Below are 12922 nucleotides of genomic sequence, written 5' to 3' on the forward strand. Positions count from 1 at the left end.
GCACCTCTTCCAGGTCAATATTTTCCTGAGAAAAACTGTTGATTTTCTCTTCCAACTCCAGGGAAGTCTCCAGTGGCTCTGGGATCTTCTCTTCCCACCTAGAAGGAAATAGGCTTTTTCAGTTAATTATTGTTCAGGCCCATAATTATTCTCTGTGCCTCACAGTATCTATCATCTCTCAACATGCATTTCGTATTAAGAACTAACTGTTGCTGAAATCCTGAATCCATTGAACTCCATAGCAAATCCCCAGTGGCTTCAGTGGAGTTGAGCGTTCACCCAGGACTTTTGTGCATACAGACCCCAGTTGAAGCTTCGCTCCAGGAGCATCACAAAGGGTGCAAGCATGGGCCATGAACCCCAAACACTGCCTAAGGAAGGGTGCTGGAATTTAGTAGGGGTGGGTGGCCATATGCCTCATCCTCCTGCCCTTCCCCTCAGGCTTTGCACCTTCCATGCAGCAGCCCCAGCACTCAGGTGCAGGACTGGGCACACAGGGAGGGAGGGCAGAGCAACAGTGCTGGCCAGAGATTTGTTCCCAAGGGAAGCCACTGCCATTGGGGTATCAGTTAACCCTCTTGCCTCCTTTTTTTGGCTGCAGAATTTTGACTTTTAAATCACAATTCAGTGTACATTTTGGTAGCAGCTTCCATGTCAACCCCTGTAGCAGCAACAACTTGCCCTGGCCACTGCCCCTGCCCCATGAGCTGCCGCTATCCAAGGGGCAAAACTGCCCAGTTATGCCTCTGCTTTGCCCGCTAACATTTCATTAGTATGTTTAAAATATGTCCTGGTAGGACCCATCTGAACCAGAGGCAATAACAAGCAGAGCTTGCACCTTGGGCAAACCCTGCAGGACAGCAGAGTGGGGGTGGGGAGGTGAGGTGCTGGGAGTGGGGTGGGGAAGTCTTCCCCACTCTGTGGACTTAAAATAGGCCCCAGCTGCTGCTTCCACAGCATGGTCTGCACACCCGGGTTACTGCTCTTACAGCAGCAGTGGAGTGTCTGTGCACCTGGCTGCTGCCAGACTGCAGGCTCCACAGGCATCATTTTAGTACCCCTACTAATGTTAGCACCCAGGGGTACTGCTCCTTGTGCCCACCCCTTGTGATCCCAAGGCCAAATCCATCTCTGGCTTCCCCCAGAAGTTTATTCCTAAGTGGCCAGTTTCACAACAGTTTGTACTATGGACATCTGAGTGGTAGGAAGCGACATGAGAGATTTCCACAGTGGGTCATCCAGAAGTTACTGGATGGTAATGACTTCCCATCACAGCTAATCTGTGTATAAACCTAGACAACTGGAGACAATTTATTTTTCTTTATATTTTTAAAACAGCTCCTTTATTGAGAGGTCTGCCATGCATTTAGAAATCCATTGTTCCTTCCCTTCTGTCTTAGAGGAAGAAACACTCAATTTTCCTGATTAGGAAGGCCCTGAGAGGGGTTATCAAGTCCCAACCACCTACTTTTGTCTGGGTCAAAAGGGCCCAGGTAAGTGGCTTTGGTGGGCATCACACATGACAAAATTAAAAGACCAAGAAGGAATAGGAGTGGGGCCCCTTGGTAACAGTGATCCTGTCCCATGAGCAGCCTATTTAGATCAAAAGGTCTTCAGACCATGCATGGTTCTTTTGTTATGCATTTATACAGCATGATGGAGCATTAGAGACCTATGGTTTCAGGCCTCAAGGCATTACTGCAATACAACTAAATGCTATTCATAGCACAGTAAAATGACAGAGGGTAAGAAGGAGCCACATACCTGCTCAAAATGCTTCTGCAATCCTGCAAAGGCAAGTAAGAGAAGGAATTTTACTCCACGGTGAAATCAATGTGATTGCTTGCTTTGCTGTTAACTGAGCTTTTGAGCAGGACTGGGGAGAGCTGGATGCTGGTCCTTGCTGGGGAACTCAGCATGGGGCTTACTTCACCTATTTGATCAACTATAAAACAGAGATTAGTAATACCAGCCTGTTTTGTAAAGTGTTTTGATTTACTGATGATGACAGCTGGAGGGTACTGTAAACTATGTAAACTCAGGGATATGCTTAGTAACTAATTGCTAAGTCATTTGTACTCCTTTGTATTGCTGGCTCTTTTAATCATAGACATGTGATAATACAGCTGCTAAGTAGGCCTGTTTTTACATGTACATATTGCAGGGCTGGAATTTAGCCAGACTTTCCCAATGCTGCGGTGCTGGTGATATAGGAATTGGCACATTTGCGCTTCAGCTCTTATTCTTAATTTATTTCTCAGCCAACACAAAACGAGGCTGGAGACTACCAGAAGATTTCTAACCACTGGAGAATATATATTGCCTCTCTTGGGTTATGCCAAAAAAGAGATAGCATTACATCTTGAAGGAAGCGTGGAGTCAAACAAGGCAAAATGTTTAACAGAAACAAAAAGAACCATAGAATAGCTATGAATAGAAATCCTATGCTTAAAAAAAATGGTATGGTATTAAGGTTGTATGACGACCACCTGATCAAGATAGTGGACACGACCCTAGAATGCTAAGGAAGGTCAAACGAGCAATAAAAGCAGAAAATATGGTAACAATGAGTGACTGCAGTTATCCACCTATAAAAATCTCTCTTCTGGGAGTGAGAATGACATCAAGCATCTGGATACTGCTAATGATTGCTTTGAGAGCAACTAATCCTGGAACCTGCCAGAGAAGCAGCACCTCTTGATTTGGTCCTGAGCAGCGCATACAGCCTGGTTCAAGCATTATGACTGAGGGCAAGTGAAACTCAGGGGCATCCGAACCCCAAACCTCTGGGCTTGGGCCTGCACACAGGATGCTTGCCAAAGAATTTGGAAACATCTGAAGCCCCGGGTGGAGGTGGAGGATGTTTGCCAGTAGCAGGGCCACTTATGGCTCTTGACTGACTCATGGATTTGGAATTGATTTGGCTGTTTTGGAACACGAAAAAAAATAAAAATCAAATCAAGCATTATCCATCGATGAGCTGTTCCGTTACAGTGACCACAATAGCATCAAATACAACTCCTTTGAAGGAGGGAGCAAGCCAATAAATCCACCAAAGCAGTATTTAACATTAAAAAGAACTACTAAAAAATGAGGACGTTTGCAGGAAATGAGTGTGGCAAAAGGCCTTGGACCAGAGTCTTCCACTCCCTCACCATCCTGCTGTTTGGCCAAATGTTCCCTGCCACTGGTTGTAGTTTTCCTGTGACAAACCTTTTTGGGACTAGTGCAGAGTTTACCTGCCTTCCCATGTGGTTTGGGATCCCAATACAGGGTCAATGACCTGAGCAGATCTTTCTGAGCCCTGCCATGGGCAGGAGAGGGGCTTTAGATCCAGCTCAGGAGGACATGGCATTGCACAGGGGGAAGTGTAGGATGTACAAATCTGTACATGCGTCTCAAAATGCCATGAGCACAGCTAATTTTAGCCATGTCTGTGGTACTTCCCACCAAGAGGGGAGCTGGATTTGTACCTGTGAGCACATCTAAACCAGCCAGGATGCCCCTGAGCATGCCCTGACCACCCCTGCTTGCATGCTCAGAAACCCTCTGGTGAAACCTCTCTGAGGATCTCCCCGTGGTTGCTCTCAAGACTTCAATCTGCGGTGTGTTTAAAGGCAACTCCTAGGGAGGAACCTAAGGTTTCTTCATGGGTTATTCCAGATTTCACGTGTGCAGAGCCCATACCTAGGAGTGTGTGGGGCCCAGGGCATAATCAGCCTGTGCAGGGCCCAGTGGGGGGCGAGCGGATGGAGCCAGCAGTGCTTGGCAGCAGCCGTGGTACATGGCAGCACCTATGCAGCACTGACTGCGGGGCCCCCCAAAGCGTGGGGCCTGGGGTAGTCACCCCAATTCATCTCCCACCTCCCGGGACAGTCCTACATGCATGACATGGAGCAGGCGAGTGGGGTGTGCTCAGGCATGTCCCAGCTTGGTCACCCTGGCACTACGGTGTACATATGCCCTTAGGTGCTTAAGTACCTCTTGGAAGCCCAGTGGGTGAAACCCAGGAGCCTTGGAGCCCATCTGACAGAATCTTACATCCCTTTCCTTAAACCTAACAAAGAACTCAGCCCTGACCTGCAGGAACTCAGCTGCCGGCTGCTGACACTTCTCCACCAATTCAGTGATCAGGTCATCAAGATGGACAATGTCCTCAGAGAACCGGGCAACTCTCTCATCCCTTCTCCTCACAATCTTCTCTTGCAGATCATCCAGGCGGGCCACCAAGAGTCGCTCTTGTTCGTGCATGAAATGGTGCAGCTCTTCTATTTCACACACAATCTTCACTTTCTCTGTTTCTAACTCTTCCTGCAAGGAACAGGCATAGACAAGGAAGTAGTAGGAACTGGGGACATGAAGAGGATCAGGGGGACATGTGACTGAGCACTTTAAGCCCAAGTTTTTGGATGGTCTAATTCCACTGTTTTCTGCGTAGATGTCCCCATTCACACTAGTAGGAATCAGGCTGTGCATAAACAGGGAAAATGTATGGTAATTGTACATGGTTCATGCTCTATAGGAGCTTTTCTAATGCCAATCAAAAATTTATTTTCCTATAACTTCCCACTGGCTACAATGGGATTGGTGTACGTTGTGCCTGAAATAACAGAAATAGGCCTTTATCCAGATCCTTGAAAAAGGGTCTCTGAACTGATGAAGAGATGCTGGGGAAGGTAAAAATGAAACAAATTAGAAAAAAAAAAAAGAGCAGTAGATTAATCCTCCCCTTCCTTTATGTATTAATTATGACAATCCTGGAATCCACCCAGCTGACAGGGACGCTCAGACATCCATAGGGCACGCAAGAACATACAACAATATATGGATTTTTCAAAGGACAGCAAGGACACACGTGTCCGGGTGTGCCACTATGCAGTACACTCCACACACTAGCCTGCACCCCCTGTGTGCAACTACAGGAACCAGGACAGTGTAGCAGCTCTGACAGTCCTGCTCTTAGGGGCTTGGTCCTGGCCATGCTCAGTGCATTTCTAAGGTAGCTATAGGCAGGATGGGCACCACAGTGGTAGGGAGGGGGTGTAGGCATGCCCACAAGCCAGACCTCACTGTCACCACCCTGCATGCTAGACAGTGCAGAGTGGGAAGGGGATGAGGCGGATGTGGGGCGGGAAGGAACAGAGAACAAGGAGCCTCTCTTAAGGTCCTAAGACAAGTGACATTTTGTCATGATTGGTGCACTAAATCACTCTACAGCCATGTCCTTACAGAAGAGAACTGCTGCAGAGCACTTTACAAGTACCCAAGCCCACAACAATCTGAGCCCTCATTACGTAAGGGCTCAGCTGGAGGCGCTCCAAAGCAGAGCAGCTCCATTAATTTGTGTGTCAGCCTGCACCAGGAGCAGAGCCTGGCCGATGCAGCCCAGTCCTGCTTCCAGTGGTGTCAAGGTGAAGGGGGCTGTAATCTATCTACCCCATTCTCCAGCAAAGTCTTGGCAAGCCTAGGTTACCATATTTCCAGTTGCAAAAAAGAGGACACCTGTCATGCAGGGAGAGGGGGATATATGATTTTGTGGGGGGCAGAAATATGGCAGTACCTTGCCCCTGCCTATTCTGTTGCCTCACTCCCAAGCCACAGCCCCCAGCCCTGCCGGTGCCCCTCACTCCTGATTCTCCCCCACTCCCCCAAACCCTGACCCTCCAAGCACAGGCACTGGCCCCAGTGCCACCAGGCCAGCTGCACAGCTCCCTGCTGCTCCAAGCCCACCCCCTTCCCCTGCTGGAAGGGCATGCATACAGCACGCACCTCCCCTGCCCTGCTGCAGCTCCGGACCTGACCCCCATACCACACACATGCAGACAAGGAGACACAAAACCTCAGGCCCCCCACAGACTTACCTGTATCCAGCTGCCAACCTTCTCCCACCCCCTGCCTGGCTACGTGACGGCCGTGTGTGTGCCCTGCCTCCAGTCACCCTGCCCCCAGCCTCAAGCAGCTCCTTGCTGGGGCAAGCCGGGCGCAGAGCAAAATCGTGAATGTTTGACCGTATTTTAAAAAAACACCCAGACAGATTGGAGGATCTGAAAAGAGGATGTCTGGGAAAACCTGGATGTATGGTAACCCTAGGTAAACCTCAGACCGAGCTCCCTCCGCTCCCTTCCCCCCTCCCATTGTGAAGATAGCGCCAGGGCTGGGAGGGGCAGGGCTAGGGCAGAGCAGCTGCAGACTCACAGCCACTCCAAACTGCAGCAAAATCCCCTAACCCCCGGGACCTAACAGCGAACATCTGTTGGGTCCAGGGGATTGCTGTAACTCACAGTGCTTTCTGCAAAGCACCATGAGTTAGAGCAGGGAGCTGCATGTCTGTCAGCACCCTTAGGACTTCCTCAGTTAGGCCACTATTGTTGTCCTGGCACTGCCTCAGCAGATGCGTGGTCCCTAGCTAGTGCCCCTGGTGGGGAACAGAAAGGAGATCAGCTTGTGACCCTCCAGCCACTCGACATACTGCACTACAAGCTCCCCTCAGGAATCTATGGCTGTATTTTCCCGGTGGTGCTCAAAGCTCTTGGGAATTTGCCTGAGTCCCAGGGCAGGACAGGGAGTCGCTCCACCCACAGATGAGTGGGGGTGCCTTCAGAAGTGAACACGGGCAGACATTCATGGTCTTACCCAGTAACACGTGGGCATAGAGTGAAACGGTCCCTCACCCCTTGATTCCCAGAATAGCAACTGCTTAAAGGTAGACTGAGAAAATAAAGGATTTTTATGATCTCTCGCTTCTCACATTTCCCAGATCATTGTGGATACAACATCCCAGCCCTGCTACAGGCAGAGAGAGAGAGAGAGAGAGAGAGAGAGATCTGAACCCAAGTACTGAATATGAACACTGGGCACCTACCAGAAAATCTTGGCTTCTTTCCTCTTCTGTTTGTCTTTCTCCCAGGAGCTTCTCTCTCTCATCTTTCAGAACCTGCAATCGGACCTGGATCTTTTCCTGAGCAAAGAAATAATGTGGGTCTTGACCTCTGTGGGGTTCTCCCCCTTGGCTTGTGCTGGGTGGAAAATTTTGGCCCCACAAACAACAATTTGGTAGCAAATATGCAATGGAAGTTTTAAAACTGATTAAATTTGGCAGGGAAAAAAGTCCCCATATCGACAACAATTCTGTGACAAGGCTTCTCTCCAACAATTCACTGGATTTTTTCAGTAGTTACTGATAGCGTAGCCCCGGTCTTTTATACTCCATAACTCTGGCCTCTGAGAGATCAAGATGTTTTTGAACAAAGAAATGAATCATTTAAATACATACCATGGACAAGAAACAAGTATGTTCCTTGCTCACTAAAGCATTTCGGGACATATTTTATTTTAAGCAAGTGAAAACACTCATTAACTTCATTTACAGTTAAACATCTGTTTATCACTGTGCTGAATTCGGTCTCTTTTTTTCAGCTGAGCCAGTTTGGCTCAATACACAGATTCTGAGGAACATAGTTTTTAAGCAGAAATATTAGCATATCACCTTAATTTTGCTCCCAGACATTAATCAATAAGGCTGAGAGACGAGATCAGTAATTTTTAGGTGCTTATGTGTATAATCACTAGAGTACCCCAGGAAATTATTTATTTACTAGCCAATTGCCCATCAAGAATGATGGAGGGGTGTGGGCAGGCGGGGATGGAGCGCTGCCACCCGCCACCCTGTGCCACTGTCACTTCCCAGGATTGGTAAGGAGCTTGCATCCCTCATTCTGTGCTGCCGCTGCCCCACGTCTGGACGAGTGCAACCCCCCACCCCCCCCTCGTGTCCAGCCCTTGCCCAGAGGCGGATTAATGTGGACTGGGGCCCTGGGCAAACACAAAATTGGAGGCCCCCTCCCGCCATGGGAGTTGAGCAAGAGCATGCCCGCCTCTTCTCCCTGCCCCTCCGTCCCGCTATGGGCAAACGTACACAAACACACCAACACACAGGCATGCACTCAGACAGACGCACACTACTTTTACTCACTGCACATGGACAGATACAAACATATACTCCCTGCCAGGAACACGGATGCACGTACACAGACACATGCACACACAGACACAGATGGGCACGCATTCTACTCATCTCTCCATACATGGACACACAGAAACACACTCTCCCTGCCTTGAACAGACATGTGTATGCACATGCCCGCACGCGAGTGCACACACACACACACACACACACAGAAGCAGATGCATACAGATGCCCTGATGTGCACAGACAGATACACAGATGCATGCACACAGACACACACATGCACAGAGAGGCACACAGACGCACTCATGCGCAGACAGACACTTGAATGCACACAGACAGCCACATACCTTCTCCTCCCAGGACCTCCCCTCTCTCCATCACACTGAGGTAGCCCCTTTCCCTCCCCCCCACCCCCACGGCTGTCTCGCTCCCCACCAGCCTCTGTTGCACTGACCGGGAGGGAGCTGCTGCCTGGCTGTGTCCCTGCAGCCGTACATGTGTACAAGACTGGGCTGGCTCAGACTGGGAGCACCACACAGTGCCTCTCATATGGGTGGCAGCACTGGAGGGGCAGTTATAGGGGAATAAGGTGAATTTTGGGGCACTACCCCTCCCCCCCAGCACCGCTGCCTGCCTTGCTGTGCAGCACAGGGCAGCACTCCTGGCCTGTCCACCCACCGCGCTGCGCTGCATTGCCAGCCAGCTGGCTTGGCCCCTGCCTGCTCCGCCAGCCCCACTGGGGAAGGGGTCCCCTCCTGACTTCAGAAAAGCAACTGCAAAAGCTGGGTTTTTAAATGTGGTGCCATTTTTGTCTCCCTGCCAGGAGACAGAAATGTGCCAAATTTGAAACCACAGCTTTCACTTTCTTACGGATCAGGATCCCAGGACCCCAAACTGATAGACGTCCCTTAGCTCATGCCCAGCTGGCCTGTGTATTAATCTGCATATGCCCCTCTGCCCAGCCTGCTCTGCTGCAGCAACGCCCTGCCCATCTTTTTTAACTGGCACTCCCCCTCCAGCCTCTGGCGCGGCTGCTTCCTCCCCATCCACTGTTGGGGGGCGAGGGGGGCTCTCTCCCTGCCTGAGGAGGCAGAGCCTCCACAGCCAATTGCTGCCGGCCTTCTCAGCAGCGCATACTCAGTTGCCCAAAAGCTTGACAGACAGACAGACAGACAGACAGACAGACGGACAAAGCCATTATATTAGAATTGGTTCTATGCTGCCCTTCCAAAAAGAAGGCTCAGGGCAGCTTACAATCAGGGTGGATAAAAAGCAATGATTTGAAAACAATTGGATTTCTTTTTATTTAAATCCGATTTTTAAATTTAATCAAATTTGAAATTTTTTTTAAGATGCTTTAAAAAAAAACAAACCCCAAAACCTATATAAAGATAGTTTTAATTTAAGATATGTTAAAGCTCTAGTATCTCATAATGGGATAGGGAGTATAACTTCTAATTATATACTATTTGAGACAATATATTCATGTAACCTTTTTGGAAAAGTTTTATAAATAGGTCACAACAGGCCATCAACCCAATCTTAAGGGGGCCCACTCTTAAGGGAGTTCCCAGAGGCTGCTCTATAGATTAGTAAAGATTAAAGAAAACTACTCTATGCAGTGGGATTAAGTGCTCAGTCTAGAAGATCCCATGAAGCAGCTCTGTGACGCTTAGTTTTAGTTCTCAAACTATGGATTTGTGTCTCCAGAAATAACAATCCTTGTTAACAGCAATATATGGAGATAAGAGACAACAGACCCACCCATTAGCCCTCTTGTCTCTCTGCAAGTTTGTGTACATGGAGTACCTTACCCTTACCTCTCTCTAAAAGTGCAAAGTTTCAAGAAATTAAATGAATAACAACAAGAATGCACTTTTTGTAGAACACAATGATTAAATCAAGGCTTCTGACCAGTGATTTAAACAATGATTTAAATCTATTTTATTTAAATCATGGTTTGAATTGATTTAAATCAATTTGATCAACTCCACCCTTCTTACAAAAGACAAAATAACTTGCAAAACTAGAAGTTGACAGTGAATTTCCCATTCCATGCAAAATTGTAACTTCAGCCCCTTGCCTGTTACAAGAAACTGCAATATCCTACCTTGTAGTCCTGAGCAGCTTCCCCTATGGGAACCACAGCATGAGCTTTGTGAGCCTGAGACTCCCTGCAAATCAAGCAGATGGGGGTGTGATCTTCCTCGCAGAAGAGTTTCAGAGATTCCTGGTGTTTCTCACACACTTTCTCTCCTCCTGTGGCCCCTCTTGCTGCCTGCAAACTCAGCTGTTTTGCTATTTCAATAATTTTTGCCAACTCTCTGTTTGGCCTGAAGTTTTTCTGCTGGGCAGTTTCTCTGCACTGAGGGCAGGAGAAATTTGCATCCGATTCCTCCCAGTTCTGAGTGATGCAGGCTCGGCAAAAATTGTGCCCACAGTGGATAGACACGGGGTCTTGGAAATACTGCAGGCAGATGGAGCAAGAAGCTTCATCTTGGAGACTGTCTACAACAGTTCCTGCATCCATGTCCTCTGGCAGAGAAAGTGATAGAACTGACCACCGGTAAGCTGTCGAGTCTGAAGTGAAAAGGCTTATTTTGAAAAGTTACTATTAGATCAAGACCACATAAAGAACAGTCCCAGCTCTATTAAGTGCTAGCTGTTTTGAGACTTTCAGTTTTAATCAGTCCCTATTCTGGGCGGAAATGATTTGCATAGCGGTGTAGTTTCTTTTGTTGCAAGCCTAAACATGGATAAGTTAGTTACTAATTTCTCGGGAGCAGTCTTTGAATCAAAGGGCCATTTTTTAGTAAGCCTTTTCTGTTATATTATTTTCCAGTTAAAAACTGAGCACTGATAGGCCTTTTTACACCTATTTAAAGTGCAGTTTGGTAGAGGAGTCTCTACTACTGTCTAAAATTAATATAAACATACCTAGAAGTCCTACCCTCAGCAGGGATAAATCAGGCCAGCTCCACCGGCTGCAGCCTTAAAAGTACAGGCCAGATGCCATCTTTTTTTACTGCTAACTGTATGGTTTCATGTTGCAATTAGCCCCAGTGATTTTACTGCATTAAGCACCAAAACTGGGCAGCTCATTCAACTCTGAGGTCTGTTTTCACAACGGAGTTTCCATCTCTGCAGCTGGGCATCCACTTTGGGGCCAACGTGTGTGTGCTGGGGCAGCAGCATGCTTCTTCTGCACAGCTGGATGCAAGTTCACACTATGACCATCTGTACTTGCACCACTCCAAACCTGGGACTACACCAGTGAAGACACTCTAGTATTTTCTCCAACAACTGGGCTGAAGTACCCAGGAGACTGCAGTCCTGAGAGTGGCCACAAAGAGAGAGCCCAGACTAGCCTCCGTTGGCTACATATAGGGACTGCTCTGGATCTGAGTACAACATCACAGGCATTGAGCCTCACTGGCACTGGTGCAATGTAAGATGTGATTTTATGATTTCTAGTGGGGTTTGTTTGCCATTTTATGCCAAACAAACCACACGCGCGCGCGTACACACACACATGCCATCCTGTGGGTGTAGAACAAATGCCCAGATGTAAGATACAGATGCACACATTCAGACTTGTTTTTCACCATTATTTTATGAAAACCTCCAACTCCCAACACACCTTTGTCTAAAATACAGCCATATAAAAAGGTGCAATTTTACCTCTTTTCTGCTTACTTGCCATCAAAGTTACTAATAAACAGCTAGATAATTTCTATTTCTATTTAATTTTCTCTAGAAAATAAAGTCCTTCATAAGCCACAAAAGCATTGCAATTCAAGGTCTTTATAGCTCTAAAAATATGAAGTTCATTCACAAAAAATTCCCAATCATTGTGAGAGTCACAAAAAGGAACATTTATTGACTTAAGAAAACACTCAGATATAGAGACTAATTTTTTCCCCCCTGCCCCGGCTAAAAGGTTCCTCTTCTCCACCTCCTACACTCCCCCACTTCACCGCAGTATCTTTAGCGGCTTCCAGACTCTCAGAGAGAAGTAACGAAGAGTTTGGCCTTACCCTTATCTAGCCTCATCTCATTCTTCTCTCTTGTTCACAGGGGTCAGAAACGCATTTTTGTCTCCAGGAACACAGAGATGGGATCTCAGAGGTTAGAGGAGATTACTTAAGGGTCTGAACTGGGATACTTACTGGGGGCAGAGGTCAAGCCGTGACCCCTTCCCCAGCCAGAACCAGGGGCAGATTCTCTCCCCAGTGAAAGGGGCTGGTGGGAAAGCAAAGATCAGGGCCTCGGTATCAGCATCAAAAAATGACACTTGGCCTCCTTCACAGTCTACGTAAACTCTGATCTTCTTGGGAAACCAGCTCAAGGGCAAGGAGGTGCGAGGAGAGGCAAGAGCAAAATATAGCCCTCCCCACTGTCCCACGGCCCAGATCCCTTCTTCAGGGTTAAAGTCGATTTCTCTCCTCCTGCTCACAGACTCTCGAGCCACACCAAAAGCCCAGGATCCACATTCTCCGACCTCCACCTCCCAGCAGTATCTTCCGGAGGTGAAGACCTCGCAGCCCAGCACACAGTGAATGGGATAAAATCTCTCAGGATTGTAGGCCAGAACTTGCCGTGTGGTTCCTCGTCTCACACTTCTGCGATCCTCAGACAGGATGAGGTTGGGATGAGCTGTGTCTGGATCTAGAGTCACCTTCACTAGGAAAGGAACCAGAGCGTCAGGGGCAGAACTCAGCGCTGGGGGAGGCTGGGGCCATCCCTCCCCCTCCCCAGCAGTCCCACGTGTCAGCTCGAACACTTCCCCTCCACCACTCTTCTCCCACAGAGTTGAGTCACGTCTCTGCCATACTAAACCAAAAATTTATTAAAACCCAAAGACTGCATATTCAAAGTTAATCCCCAGAGGAAAATGAATATGTTAAAAGGTCTAAGAACTGGGAGCTGGAACCCCCCCCCCCCCCCCCCGGG

General features: G+C 48.1%; 2 protein-coding genes across 2 annotated transcripts in view; both read right to left on the reverse strand.

Moving 5' to 3' along the window:
- Nucleotides 1-10522, reverse strand: part of LOC102386896 (zinc finger protein RFP-like) — a 12412-nt gene extending 1890 nt beyond the window's left edge. The window contains exons 1-5 of the mRNA XM_025194813.1: nt 10080-10522; nt 6863-6958; nt 4081-4311; nt 1765-1787; nt 1-98 (exon numbers count right to left, since the gene is read on the reverse strand). The exon at nt 1-98 is cut by the window's left edge and continues 6 nt beyond it. Of these exons, the coding sequence (XP_025050598.1) occupies nt 1-98; nt 1765-1787; nt 4081-4311; nt 6863-6958; nt 10080-10499 (868 nt within the window). The 5' untranslated portion in view covers nt 10500-10522. The remainder of the gene's footprint in view (nt 99-1764; nt 1788-4080; nt 4312-6862; nt 6959-10079) is intronic.
- Nucleotides 10523-11893: 1371 nt separating this feature from the next.
- Nucleotides 11894-12922, reverse strand: part of LOC102385892 (zinc finger protein RFP-like) — a 20379-nt gene continuing 19350 nt past the window's right edge. Inside the window, exon 8 of the mRNA XM_006038321.3 lies at nt 11894-12652. Within this exon, the coding sequence (XP_006038383.1) occupies nt 12135-12652 (518 nt within the window). The 3' untranslated portion in view covers nt 11894-12134. The remainder of the gene's footprint in view (nt 12653-12922) is intronic.

This window comes from Alligator sinensis, unplaced genomic scaffold (assembly GCF_000455745.1).
Source record: "Alligator sinensis unplaced genomic scaffold, ASM45574v1 scaffold1220_1, whole genome shotgun sequence".
NCBI lineage: Eukaryota > Metazoa > Chordata > Crocodylia > Alligatoridae > Alligator > Alligator sinensis.